Here is a 13,322-nt window from a genome sequence, read left to right on the forward strand (position 1 = left end):
TCTCTCTCTCTCTCTCTCTCTCTCTCTCTCTCTCTCACGCACACACACACACACACACAATAATAGGCACATTTAAAAGATTTTTAACTTTGCTTTAAATTTGATCCCTATTTAGGTGGAGTCTTATATTATATACTTTCTGAATGTTCCATTTTAAACACAATTTTTCCCTCCAAGGGACTGAGGGAGACCTAGGTGACAGGATACAATGCTTTCTTTCTTTTTTCATTTTTCAGGGAAGGGTTGGCAGGAGGGCTCAGCAGGTAAGATCACTGTCTTAGTCAGGGTTTCTATGCCTGCACAAAACATCATGACCAAGAAGCAAGTTGGGGAGGAAAGGGTTTATTTAGCTTACTTCCACACTGCTGTTGATCACCAGAGGAAGCCAGGACTGGAACTCACGCAGGTCAGGAAGCAGGAGCTGATGCAGAGGCCATGGAGGGATGTTCTTTACTGGCTTGCTTCTCCTGGCTTGCTCAGCCTGCTCTCTTATAGAACCCAAGACTTCCAGCCCAGGGATGGCACCACCCACAAGGGGCCCTACCCCCTTGATCACTAATTGAGAAAATGCCCCACAGCTGGGTCTCATGGAGGCACTTCCCCAACTGAAACTCCCTTCTCTGTGATAACTCCAGCCTGTGTCAAGTTGGCACACAAAACCAGCCAGTACAATCACCTACCTGGAAAGCCTGATGGCCCGAGTTCAATCCCAAGAACTCGAATAGAGGTGGAAGAAGAGGACCAACTCTATAACTTTGTCCTCTTATTTCCATGGATGCCATGCCACTCTTGCCCTCTAAATACATCATGCACATATAAAAGACAATGATTTTTTTTAATCTTACAAAAAACTTAAAATAGTTTGAATCCTCAAACTATTTTAACTTTTGTTTTCTAATTAGAGTTCTTTAATTGTGTTAAGGTTGTATTAACAGAATCCGTAAGATTCCTGCTATATTTTTATTTATTTACACGTTTTTATTACATTTTATTTTTATTTATTTATTTATTTATAGCATGGGCTATACACATGCCACAGTGTGCATATGGAGGCCAGAAGATAAACGTATGGAGTTGGTTCTCTTCTTCTACCTTACATGGGTTCCAAGGTCAAACTCTGGTCATCAGATATTGGGATACATCTTTACCTGCTGAATCCTCTGACTGGTCCTACTCCTGTTATATCTTTCTGTGTTTAGAATGAAAGTTCTTCAAAAAAAAGAAAGCTTCTTAAAAAAAATGTGAAGTTTATCTGGGCAGTGGTGGCACACTCCTTTAATCCCAGCCCTCATCAGGCAGAGGCAGATGATGGATTTCTGAGTTCAAGACCAGCTTGTCCTCAGAGCAAGCTCCAGGACAGTCAGGGGCTACACAGAGAAACCTTGTCTCAAAAACAAAAACAAACAAACAAAAATTAAATGCTGTCAATGTATTCATTTCAAAATTAAATCAATAAGCCAGAATGCCAGAGGGCTGTGCATAGTGGCATACATCGTGTCTCAGCAATCAGAAGGCAGAGGCAGAATTGCAGCAAGTTTGAGGTCTAGTCTACACAGCAAATACCAAGCCAGCCAGAGCACCATAGCAAGATGCTATCTTTAAAGACAAACAAGAAAAATAAAGTAAGATAAAATCAGAAGCCTACACAAGAACAGCTTCATACACATGCTTTCTTCTGTTCACAATGTGGAAAAGAAGAAATAAGGTTTTTTTTTTTTAATCTGCTATGACTGAGATATAATTTTAGTGTGCCTAAAAGCCCATTATGTTGAAAGCTTGGTCCCAGCATGATGGTACTGAGGTAATGGAACCTTTAAGAAGTGAAGCTGGTCTGTCATAGTATTTCTATTGCTGTGATAAAACATCATGACTATAAGCAATTTGGAGAGAAAGGGGCACGTCTCTTTTTATACTTTCAGGTAAATCAGTCACTGAGGGAAATCTGGGCAGGAACTCAAGCAGGGTAGGAACCTGGAGACAGGAGCTGATGCAGAGGCAGAGGCCATGGAGAAGTGCTGCTTATGACTTGCTTCCCATGGCTTGCTCAGCCTGCTTTCTAACAACATTCAGGACCACCAGCCCCAAAATGGCATCACTCAAAATGGGCTAAGGTCCTTCCATATCAATCAACAATCAAGTAAATGTATCATATTCTTGTCCATGGCTAATTTGGCAGCGGCATTTTCTCAATTAAAGTTCCCTCTTCCAAAAATAAGACTAGCTTGTGTCAAGTTGATATAAAACCAGGTGGCACACCACCTGTCTTAGTTACTTTCTATTCTTGTGATACGATACCATGACCAGGAAACTTTTAGAAGAAGGAGTTTATTAGGGGCATATAGTTTCGAAAGGTTAAAATTTGTGACTGTTTACAGCAGGGAACATGGCAGCAGGCAGGCAGGCATAGTGCTAGAGTGGAAACTGAGAGCTCACATCTTGAGACTGATGAGGAGAGAGAAAGGGACACTGGGAATGATGAAAATCTTTTAAAACCTCAAAGCCCAATCCCAGTGACACATATCCTCGAGAAAGGCCACACACCCAAATCTTTCCAAACAGTTCTACCAACTGAGGACCAAGTATTAAAATATATGAGCCAGGCTGGAGAGGTCACTCAGCGGTTAAGAGCACTGGCTGCTCTTCCAGAGGTCCTAAGTTCAATTCCCAGCAATTATATGGTTGCTCACAGCCATCTGTAATGGGATGTGATGCCCTCTTCTGGTATGTCAGTGATAGTGTACTCACATTAAATAAATAAATAAATAAATCTTTAAAATTATATGAGCCTATGGTGCCATTTTTCTTCCTTCCTTCCTTCCTTCCTTTCTTTCTTTCTTTCTTTCTTTCTTTCTTTCTTTCTTTCTTTCTTTCTTTCTTTCTCTCTTTTTAAAGGTTTATTTATTGTTTGTTTGTTTGTTTGTTTTGCTTTTTTTGTTTGTTTGTTTTTTGAGACAGGGTTTCTCTGTGTAGCCCTGGCTGTCCTGGAACTCACTCTGTAGACAGGCTGGCCTCGAACTCAGAAATCTGCCTGCCTCTGCCTCCCAAGTGCCGGGATTAAAGGCCTGCGCCACCACTGCCCGGCTTATTTATTTATTATATGTAAGTACACTATAGCTATCTTCAGACACATCAGAAGAGGGGCATCAGATCTCATTACAAATGGTTGTGAGCCACCATGTGGTTGCTGGGATTTGAACTCAGGACCTTCAGAAGAGCAGTCAGGGCTCTTAACTGCTGAGCCATCTCTCCAGCCCTCTTTCTTCCTCCCTCCCTTCCTTCCTTCCTCCCTTCCTCCCTCCCTCCCTTCCTTCCTTCCTTCCTTCCTTCCTTCCTTCCTTCCTTCTTTGCTTCCTTCCTTCCTTCCTCCTTCCTTCCTTCCTCCCTCTTTCTTTCTTTCTTTCTTTCTTTCTTTCTTTCTTTCTTCCTTCCTTCCTCTCTTTCTTTCTTTCTGTTTTTTGTTGTTGTTTGTTGGTTTGTTTGTTTTTTCGAGACAGGGTTTCTCTGTGTAGCTCTGGCTATCTTGCAACTCACTCTGTAGACCAGGCTGGCCTCGAACTCAGAAATCTGCCTGCCTCTGCCTCACAAGTTCTGGAATTAAAGGCAAGCTCCACCACTGCCCAGCCTATGGGGCCATTTTCATTCAAACAATCACACTCCTGGAAGATTGTTAGGCCATCATGGTGCTATCCTTGGAAGGACTTAATGTATTTTTTTCCTTTGTGGGGCTGCAGTTAGAACACAGGGGTCAGTAGTGTAGTGTAGTGTAGAACACTATACTATACCCTCTCTCTTGCTGGTCGCTTTTATGAGAACAGATTTTTATAAAAAGACTGTGCCTGACCTCCAAAATCTCTAGTTTCCTTTTTTTTTTTTTCTTTTTTTTTGGTTTTTTTGAGGCAGGGTTTCTGTGTAGCCTTGGCTGTGCTGAAACTCACTCTGTAGACCAGGCTGACCTCGAACTTAGAAATCTGCCTGCCTCTACCTCCCAAGTGCTGGGATTAGTGTGCGCCACCACCACCTGGCTAAAATCTCTAGTTTTCTATCTTTTCATTAGATCTTCTGTCCGCATATTCTTGCTACTATGATGTGCCATGTCAAGAGACTAGTGCCAGCGAGGTAGCACAGGTGTGGCCACCTGATCTGAGACTTACTTCAGTTTCCAAATCTGAACTAAAAAAACTTTCTTACAAAGGATGTAGGGTCAGGCGTTTTATTATAGTGGAGAAAGTAGAGCAAGATGTCCTCTTCTCAAGTATGTACAATAGCTAGAACTGTGGTAAGAAGTCTTACATTTTTTCAAACTGTGTATGATGGTGTATACCTGTAATCCCAGCACTCAAGAGTCAGAGGCATGAAAATCAGCCACAAGCTTGAGGCTAGCCTGATCTACATCAGGAGTTTTGGGGCAGCCAAGGGCAAGGTAGTGAGATCCTATCTCAAACAAATGTATAGTTTTTTCTTTCTTCCTTCCTTCTTTCCTTCCTTCCTCCCTTCCTTCCTTTTTGTTTTATTTTGTTTGTTTCCTGCTGACTTCTGCCAGTTCCTCTAGGATTTTATCTGTGGGTCCCAAAGTAAATAATATATCCCAGAATCTCCCGGCTGGTTCACCAAATAGAAGAGGAGGAAAAAATTATTTTAGCCCTCTGAGGTTTACATGATATAGTTACATAGGAACATGTATGTGAATGAATATTGCTTCCAGCACATGGATCCTTGAGTCCTGGTTGATGGAGCTGTTTGGGGAGGATTAGGAAGTGTGGCCTTGCTCGAGGAAGTATGTCACCAGGGGCAGGCTTTGAGAGCCTCGGTTCTCAACCTATTTCCAGTTCTCTCTGCCACCTGCCTGTGTTTTCAGACATGAGCTTTCAGCACCCTGCTTTGCCTTCTGCTTGCCACTGGCTTCCCTGCTGTGATGGGCCTTCTGGAACCACACACCCAGATAAATCCTTCCTTCTATATGTTGCTTTGGTCACGGTGTTTTATCACAACCACAGAAAGTAAACAATACAACCTCATAAGTTCATAATTGGGAATCTGTCTCTAAGAAATCACAGATTAAGCTTGGTACAGTGGCATTTGAGAGCTGAGGTAGGACTCTCACCATGAGAGTCCAGAAAATCTCTGAACTGTGCATCTCATGCAGTGGGACTTCAATCCCATCTGATATTGGTTGTACTACCCATAAGCTCTGTGTGTGCTACTATTGCACTGGGTTAGTCCACTTTACACCTCTCTTTGGGTAATTTTGGAGTTACCAGCATCAAAGTCTGAGAGCATTTTTCTCTTGCTGTTTTGATTCCTCAGAATAATTAGTCTTCTGCCTAGAACACAGAAGCACCTAGATGCTAGCTAAATATAAAACAATTCTATTAGGGCCAGGAAGGGTAGGAAGGAGCCAAGGAAGACGGACGAATTCACGGGCACTAGGGATTGAAAGGGGCCTTGCCCATTGGTACGATTTAGTTACCACTTGATTTCAAAATCAATAGTTATCCAACAAAGGGGTAGCTCAGTCTATTTTCTTAATGCTTTCGGTAACAGAAAAAGAATTCACAGCCCAGATTCTTATTTTTTGTGTGTGTCAAAAAGCCTGTAAAATCTTTAGAATAAAAAACATAAAATAAAATAATAAAAAAGTCTGAACTGTGGAGTGACACCCTGTCCCAGAAAACAAACCGCAAGGTTGGAACCATGGTTCAGAGGCTGAGAGAGCTTCAGAGTGCCTTCTGCTCTTCCTAAGCACCCAAGCTGTTCCTATCACTCACAGGGCACATTCCTGTAACTCCAGCTCCAGGGCTTCCAGCTGATCTCTTCTGGATCCCAAGGGTACTTTGCATATACATTCTGAATCCCTCCCTTCTACACACACACATGCAAAAAACCTAGAGCAGGTGCATTTTAATGATGTGCTGTTTGAAGCACTCCCTCTAAGCAATGTGACATCAATGCTCGAATGGCTGCTGTTTTCAGTTCTTTCACAATTGCACTCGAGATCCTTAGCAGCTCAATAAAATAGTCATTTACAATAGATAACTCAGCATACTACTTAATGTTAGAGCAACATATTAAATAACCTTTTATGCCACTGATAGACATATGCATATGTAATTTTAAAACACTCTTTATAGTAGCAGCCAAAGTATGAAGTGAGAAAGAATAAATCTAATAAAAGATGAAACAAACATGAAAAGTATTATATGAATTTATTGAAATACATTTAAGGACATAAGTGGTGATGTTCTGTCATGGACAGGAAGACTTTATCATGAAAGTACGTGTTCTTCCTAGTCAAATCCATAAACTGAATAGAACTCCAAAAAAAATATACTTTCCCCTGGAACCTGACAATGTATGAATAAACAATGCAGAAAAGTAAGAATTAAGAAAAGACAGAGTGGGCTGGGCGGTGGTGCTGCACACCTTTAATCCCAACAGTTGGGAGGCAGAGGCAGGTGGAGTTTTGAGTTCGAGGCCAGCCTGGTCTACAAAGTGAGTTCCAGGACAGCCAGGACTATATGGAGAAACCCTGTCTCAAAAAAGACAAAAAAAAAAAAAAAAAAAAAAAAAAAAAAAAAAAAAAAAAGGAAAAGATAGAGTGATTTAGATGAACAAGAAGAATGGGGAAAACTGGCCCACAGGACATTAGAGCTTTTTAAAAGATGCCATGGCACCAACATAGGGCATACTTGAAAGAGACTAGAAAACCAGCAACAGACAGGTACACATGGCAGGATGCAACAGCAGTAGATGGCTGTGCTGGTACATACCTCTAATCCCAGCACTGCACTGAGGAGGCAGAGGCAGGCGGATCTCTGAGTGTGAGGCCAGTCTGGTTTGTATAGTGAACTCTTGGCCAGCCAGTGAGATCCTATCTCAAACAAACAGAAAAATAACAAACAGATAGCAGTGAGGACAGGCTGGACTACTGAGTGCCTGGTAGAAACTGAGAGAAGAGAATTAGATTTCTGACTTGAAAACCAAGAATAAGCCAGGCAGGATAGCTTATAATGCCTAAAAGCCCAGCATTCAGGAAGCTGAATAAGGAGGATGTCAAGTTTGTGGTCAGTCTGGGCTACAGACCATTTTTAAAAAATCAAAAACAGAAAACAGACAGCAAGAACCCCAAGTGGAGGGAAGGTCTAGATGTGAATGGAAATATTTTGGCAGAAAATGAGGATCAGCTTCTTTTCAGGACTGAGTGTAGAAGAAAATGTGGACTAACACAGGAAGGCCTTTGTAAGACACAGAAAGCACTGACAGCTTCATGAGTAGTACATTATGTTATGACAAAAATATAGCTTTAAAAGCTACTATGCTCACTCACGCTTTAAAAAAAAAAAAAAAAAAAAAACTCATGATTTAGAGGTCTGTCAATAAAAATGTTGGTAGGAAGTCCCAGGAATTTGCTTTAAGGTGATCTAAGAGCAGTGGTTCTCAACCTTCCTAATGCTGTGACCCTTTAGTACAGTTCCTCAACCGTAATATTATTTCCAATCTTAATGTAAATATCTGATCTGGAGAATATCTGATATGCGACCTCTGTGAGAGGGGACCCCCATCCCAAAGGGTTGAGACTGCTGACCAACACGAACCAAAGGAAACCCACGAGTGACACATCAACATGGATACACCTTGCAAACATGTCAAACAAAGGAAACACACATTGTGATGCAATGTGTATAGAAGATAAAGTCATAAAATCAAATAATGTTTTTGGGGTGCATACATCTATGGAAAGTTCAAAATAGTTCAAGATTCTGAATTGTTGGTTATTTTTGTCAGGAAACTTGACGGGGCTGGAAGTCAAGAACACAAAGGAAAGCAGCGTGCTGGTAGTAAGGCCTTTAAGTTAGGTGGCAAGTGCAGGAGTATGGAATAGTATCCTTTAGCTATTTTGTGTGTAACAAAAAAAACCCATAATTTAAAAACTTTTTTTTTCAGTAAAAAGATGTCAAAAGGAAGAGGCTAAAGGTATACACCAGGGGAGACAAGGACATTCAGCTGACCATGTTTCTATTCTTATTGAGAACACAGATGACCCCTTGTCCCTCCCTGGGGATATAATCTGGTGTTAGATTGAGAACCAGTTCCTCTCAGTTCAACACAAAGCCAGGTGCTGTGACACATGGGCTCTCGCAGATGTCCGAGGAGGCCCCATGGGTCCCATGATCTGTTGGTTTTGATGCAGGTGAAGGAGCTGAGCCCTACACCTTAGCTTTTCTTCTCCCTACCTGTTCACATATCCAGAGTGGCTTCCAGTTTGTGTTTTCTTTTTTCTTTTGGTGGTGCTGGAGGTAGAATCCAAGCCCTCAGGCATGCTAAGCAAGCGTTCTACCACGGACTCCATCAAGAGTCCTAGGTTTGCACTTCTAATTTTAAAAAAGATTTATGTGTATGGTTGTTTTGCCTACATCTGTAGAGGTGCTCCGAATGTGTACCTGGTGCCCAAGGAGGTCCTGGTCAGAGAAGACATCAGATCCCCTAGAAGTAGAGTTATAGATACGGTTGTGAGTCACCATGTGGATTATGGGAATTGATCCTCTGCAAAAGCAACAAGAGTTCTTAACCACTGAACCCCTGTCCCCAAAGTCCGTAGGGTTGCATTTTTAATGACACTTTCTCAATAGGTGAAATTCAGTGTGGGGCTGAATGTGTCATCCAGCTTTGTGAAGTGAGTTGACATCTCTGGGAAAGAAATGTGGTAGTGTGTATGTGTAGGACCAGATATTTGCCACCTCTTACCAGCTTCCCTGGGCAACTTCTGGCTCACCAATCAGGTTCATCCCTCTTGAGGAATGGTACCTATTTCCCCCAGTGCCTGATACCCGGGGAAGAAGACAGCCATGTGTCAGCTTCCTATCCAGTTAAGCAGCAGATGAGCCGCTGCTGACCTTCCTGATAGCACAGTCTCTTGACAACTCAAATTTCTGACTTCCTCGTTGTCTTCCTGGGGGAGTCCCTGGTTTCCTCCAGCCCTTCTTGGGGAGTCCCCATCTTCTTCCTGGTCTCCTTTCGGGGTGGTTCCCATCTTCTGCTTGGCTGTTTTGTGGAGCCCACAGTAATGGAAGCTGGTGGTAATCTGATCCTGTCATGAACAGAGTGCACCTGGCTCTGGCTCCTGATGCCTCCTGCCATATACTGGACTAAGGACTGCTGTGAGCTATTTCCAGCTTTTCTTATGAAAGCTTAAGTGTTAACTGAGTGTCTCCAGATCTGAAAGAGAGCAAAGAGAATTGCAAGGCTTGTTATTCTGTTTAAACCCAGCACACCTTGTTTCTCCTCTCTTCCTTTTCATCCTGTTTTCTGCCCCACCTGCTACAATGTCCCTCCTTTGACACACTCACAGGAGGCACCTGGTTTCTGTTACCTTTCATCATTTTGCATTGCTGAACTGATATCACTCCTAGCATCTGCCCCACTCTTGGAACACACCTCTGATCCAATTTCATAGAGGAAACCCAGTATTGTCACTTAATACTACTTGCTAATTAATGTGAATTGAGGATTCCTTTTGTGGTAGGCCCCGCCTGTTATGAATTCTTGGCATGTGCTCACTCTATAGTAACAGAGTCCTAATGACCAATGAAAACTCAAGGTTCAAAGGGGCTAAGCAACATGACCAGGTAGCTTCTCAACTGCAACAGGGTGAAGGTACCAAGGTACAAATCGAGTCAACATTCTCCAGAAGCTCTATCAATCATTGGCACTACAGAGACTATCTCTTAAAGTCCTTATATAGACACTGGATGACCCCTCTCCCCCGGCCCAGCCCTCTTGTATCTTACAGTGTATAACAGCCTCCTTGACTTGGTAAAAGCCCCCGTCCTGGCCTCTGCCATCCACATAGTACATGAATCGGAGTTCCGGCGGATAGGCGGCTCTGGTCAGGCCGGATAGCAGGGGTATGGTGCAACCCTCCGCCCCCGGGGCCTCTGTCAGGGCCTGCAGCATCTGGTACTTGCACCAGGGGTCCCGAAGGAAGCCTGGAGTGATGAGCAGCACGCGGCAGTGGCTGCTACTCAGCGCCTGGCATAGCTCCGAAACAATGGCGCCACCTGGGGTTGCATCCCGAAGCTGCAGGAAGCAGCGTAGACTGGCCTTGCTACCCTCCAAGTAGGAGACCAGCTCCTGGGCCGCCTCTAAGTCCTCCTCACTGTGGCACACACAGACATCGTAGTCTTTGCTCCAGCGGCCATTGCTGCTGCTGCTGCTGCTGTCCACGTGTGTTGGTGGCGAGGTAAGTGACATTCTTGAACTGCAGCTCGGGGGTGAGCTGCAGCTCTGGGGTGAACTGTGACTCGGGGGTGAGCTGCGGCTCTCGGGACCATCCTGTGTGGCTGTCTGAGAACCATCACTGGGGTGGCTTTCCTGGGAGACTGGCATCTTCTTGGGCTTCTTCAACAGAGCATGCCTGAACCAGTCTGCAGGGGAGAAACACTGAGCTGAGACTTGTGGCCAGCTAGCTGAAGCCCCTTCCCCAAGGAAAACGGGCAGGACTTCACCTTACCCTCAGATTCCTACCGCCCTGCTCCTTGGCACACCCCTCAGGTCTCTTGTCTAAGAGTTTCTGCTATCTTTAAAGGTTCCTCAGTACTGAGATTCAAATCCCCAATTTGAATCCTGTTCAAGGGTTTTACCAGCCCAATTAGGAAAGGCACCTTAGTTGGGTAAGGTCACCTTAGAGAGGGAGAGTTTGTTGTGGTCAGCGGGGAGGCTGAGACACTAAGGGAGACAAGTTGTTCAAGGGACAAGTAGTTCAAGGCCAGGCTGAATGACACAGAGAGGGCTTCTTAAAAATAAAATCTGCTGTGCATGGTGGTCCATGCCTTTAATCCCAGCACCTGGGAGGCAGAGGCAGGTAGATCTCTGTACAGACCAGCCTGGTCTACACAATGAGTTCCAAGCCAGCCAGAGCTACATAGTGAGGCTCTGCCTGAAAAGTAAAATAAAAATTTAAATTACAATAAAACAATGTATCTAATTATAAGTTAATTACAAATTAATAATTTAATTATAACATAAAATAGATGATTTTACTCTGTTCTAGATCATTTGATATCTGCTACCTGGCGCCCACTTAAGTCAGGAGATCTACAACCATAGTCAACTGCCTATGCGAGTGGACAAAGACTACGTCTATATTTAAGGATTAATCAGGCCCAGCTGCAGCTCTGAGAGGAGGTGAATTTTGATGAAGGAATGAATGAAAAGGGCCAAGGGAGATGGACCCAGTGCTATAGGATGATGAACTATGTGTCTGTAGTCCCAGTACTTGGGAGGACCAAAAGTTCACACTCAGCCTCAACTACAATGGCAATTTCAAGACAGCCTGGGTCAAAGCAAATGAAAAACTAAATAAGAAGAAAAAGGGCCAGGGGACTAGAACCTGTTCTGTTGTTCAGAGGCTAAGGGATATTAGGCACAGCTCCCAGAGAACACAGAACTTGCTCACACTTTGGCCAGGATCCAGAATTGACTGTAGACCTGCCATACTGCTTGGTCTATGGCCTTAAGCAAATTGACCTAGATCTCAACTTCCTCACGTATAAAATGGGTCTGTTTTGTTCTTGAAGGTGAAATGAGATGATGCAGTGCCTAGTAAATTGTAAGTACTCTATAATATTAGAACTCAGCTGTCCTGGGGATTGTCTCATTTTTTTTTTCTCTCCTTGTTTCCTTCCTTATAATGGTTCTGGAAAAAGATTGTTAAGTACTCAGAACAATGGTTTTCAGGCCAAGCAGGCCACCAAAAAAAGCTGAAGTACAGGCCTGCAGAATCCATTATGGATGCCTTATTCCTCCCTTCCCCAAGAAGCTTTGGGGCATCCCACCAGTAGCTTTTTCCCTGTCACCAGCCTTTCTGCCATCCCTTCCCTGAGTGTGGACAGTGGGTCTTTCTACCTCATCAGCAGACTGGGGATTATTCTCTTAGGAACCAGAGCATAGTTAGGAGACAGGTTCCACTTACCAGCTATCTTGTCTCGAGGCTTCTTGGACTGAGTGGGGGAGGCCGGGATGGAGGAGGATGAAGCCATAGTGTAGGCCTCCAAACTAACCATGAAAGTGCAGGCATTGGGGGAATGGTGGGAAAGAAGAGATCCAGTCTTAACTCCATGGAACAGCCATCCTGCAAGGGGCAGGGAATCACAAAAGCTGCGGTTACCTGCCCAGAACTTCTGCTTTTCTCCTAGTCTCTAATGGCTCAGTCGCTAACGGGTTCATGGGACCAGAGGAATAACCCATATCTATGCGGTGTGACCAGACCTACAGGGTATGAACTTGGTAGAGTGATTGTTCTCCACTTCACCTGGCCAGGAGGGCATATGGGATCTGAGTTAAAAACAGAGGATAGAGAAGCAGTTCTTGAGAAGGACTTCCTGGGTCCATGCTGAAATGGAAGAAGGACTGACCATTTGGATAGGTAGATGTGCACTGAGCAGTGGGAATACTTGAAGCGAGTCTTGCTACATTTCCTTTGTCTGTCTTCCCCAACCCCATTTGTTCACTCACCTAGCCCTTACCAGTCAGCTTGGGAAACAATGTCATAAAATGGTAAAGACTGCCGACTACAGGTGGATTGCATGGCTTTGCACTTCCTGATGACCATGGCCTTCAACAGTCTTCCTAGGTCTTGGTGTCTCCATCTGTGAAATGGAAAATAGTGTTAATACTAGAAACTACGACTCTGCATTACCATGTGAATAACATGGAGTAGTTTATATAGTACCTCACATGTAAAACTCTGTTAAAATATCGAGGGTTAGTATGTCCTTAAAATAATCTATCCAGATTCAATGGCATAACATGTCATCCCAGGTACACAGGAGTTTGAGGCAAGGGGATCACTTATATCTATGAGTTTAGACAAATCTCAGAAATCTGTTGAGACCCTATCTTAAAAAGAAAACAAACACCTGGGTATGGTGGCCAACACCTGTAATCTCAGCACCCACAGGAGGACGGCTGCAAGCTTCAGGCCAGCTTTGACCATGCAGTGAGTTTCAGACTACCTAAGAATATAAAGTAAGGCCCTGTCTCAAATAATCTAGCTATGGAAGACAATGTAGTACTTTTAAAACCCAGTCCTTAGTACTAGAGTTAGCCCTTAGTTTTTTTTAAAACTTTTATTGCATTATGATGAGAAAAGTTACATGATTTCAATTTATCTGAATTTGTTAACATTTAAAAACTTATTTCAATTAAATATAATTGAATCACATTCTTGTTTCCCTTTTGTATCACTGCTCCTCCCAAAGAACCCCCTTCAATACCTACAATATCTTTTTTGTCATATTCCTTAAAATTTATAAAATATTATAACA

General features: G+C 43.4%; 1 protein-coding gene across 5 annotated transcripts in view; it reads right to left on the reverse strand.

Moving 5' to 3' along the window:
• Positions 1 to 7,830: 7,830 nt before the first annotated feature.
• The window catches only part of Tirap (TIR domain containing adaptor protein), a 21,490-nt gene continuing 15,998 nt past the window's right edge, over positions 7,831 to 13,322 (reverse strand). For 3 of the 5 annotated variants that reach the window (XM_031345294.1, XM_031345293.1, XM_031345295.1), the window contains 4 exons: positions 12,522 to 12,644; positions 11,969 to 12,127; positions 9,786 to 10,421; positions 7,831 to 9,213 (listed from right to left, as the gene is read on the reverse strand). In XM_031345294.1, the coding sequence (XP_031201154.1) occupies positions 9,194 to 9,213; positions 9,786 to 10,421; positions 11,969 to 12,127; positions 12,522 to 12,546 (840 nt within the window). In that variant the 5' untranslated portion in view covers positions 12,547 to 12,644 and the 3' untranslated portion in view covers positions 7,831 to 9,193. Of the gene's footprint in view, positions 9,214 to 9,785; positions 10,422 to 11,968; positions 12,128 to 12,510; positions 12,645 to 13,322 lie in introns of all 5 variants that reach the window. The other 2 variants (XM_031345292.1, XM_031345296.1) reach the window with 2 other exon arrangements.

The sequence above is a fragment of the Mastomys coucha genome, unplaced genomic scaffold (assembly GCF_008632895.1).
Source record: "Mastomys coucha isolate ucsf_1 unplaced genomic scaffold, UCSF_Mcou_1 pScaffold23, whole genome shotgun sequence".
Classification (NCBI taxonomy): Eukaryota; Metazoa; Chordata; class Mammalia; order Rodentia; family Muridae; genus Mastomys; species Mastomys coucha.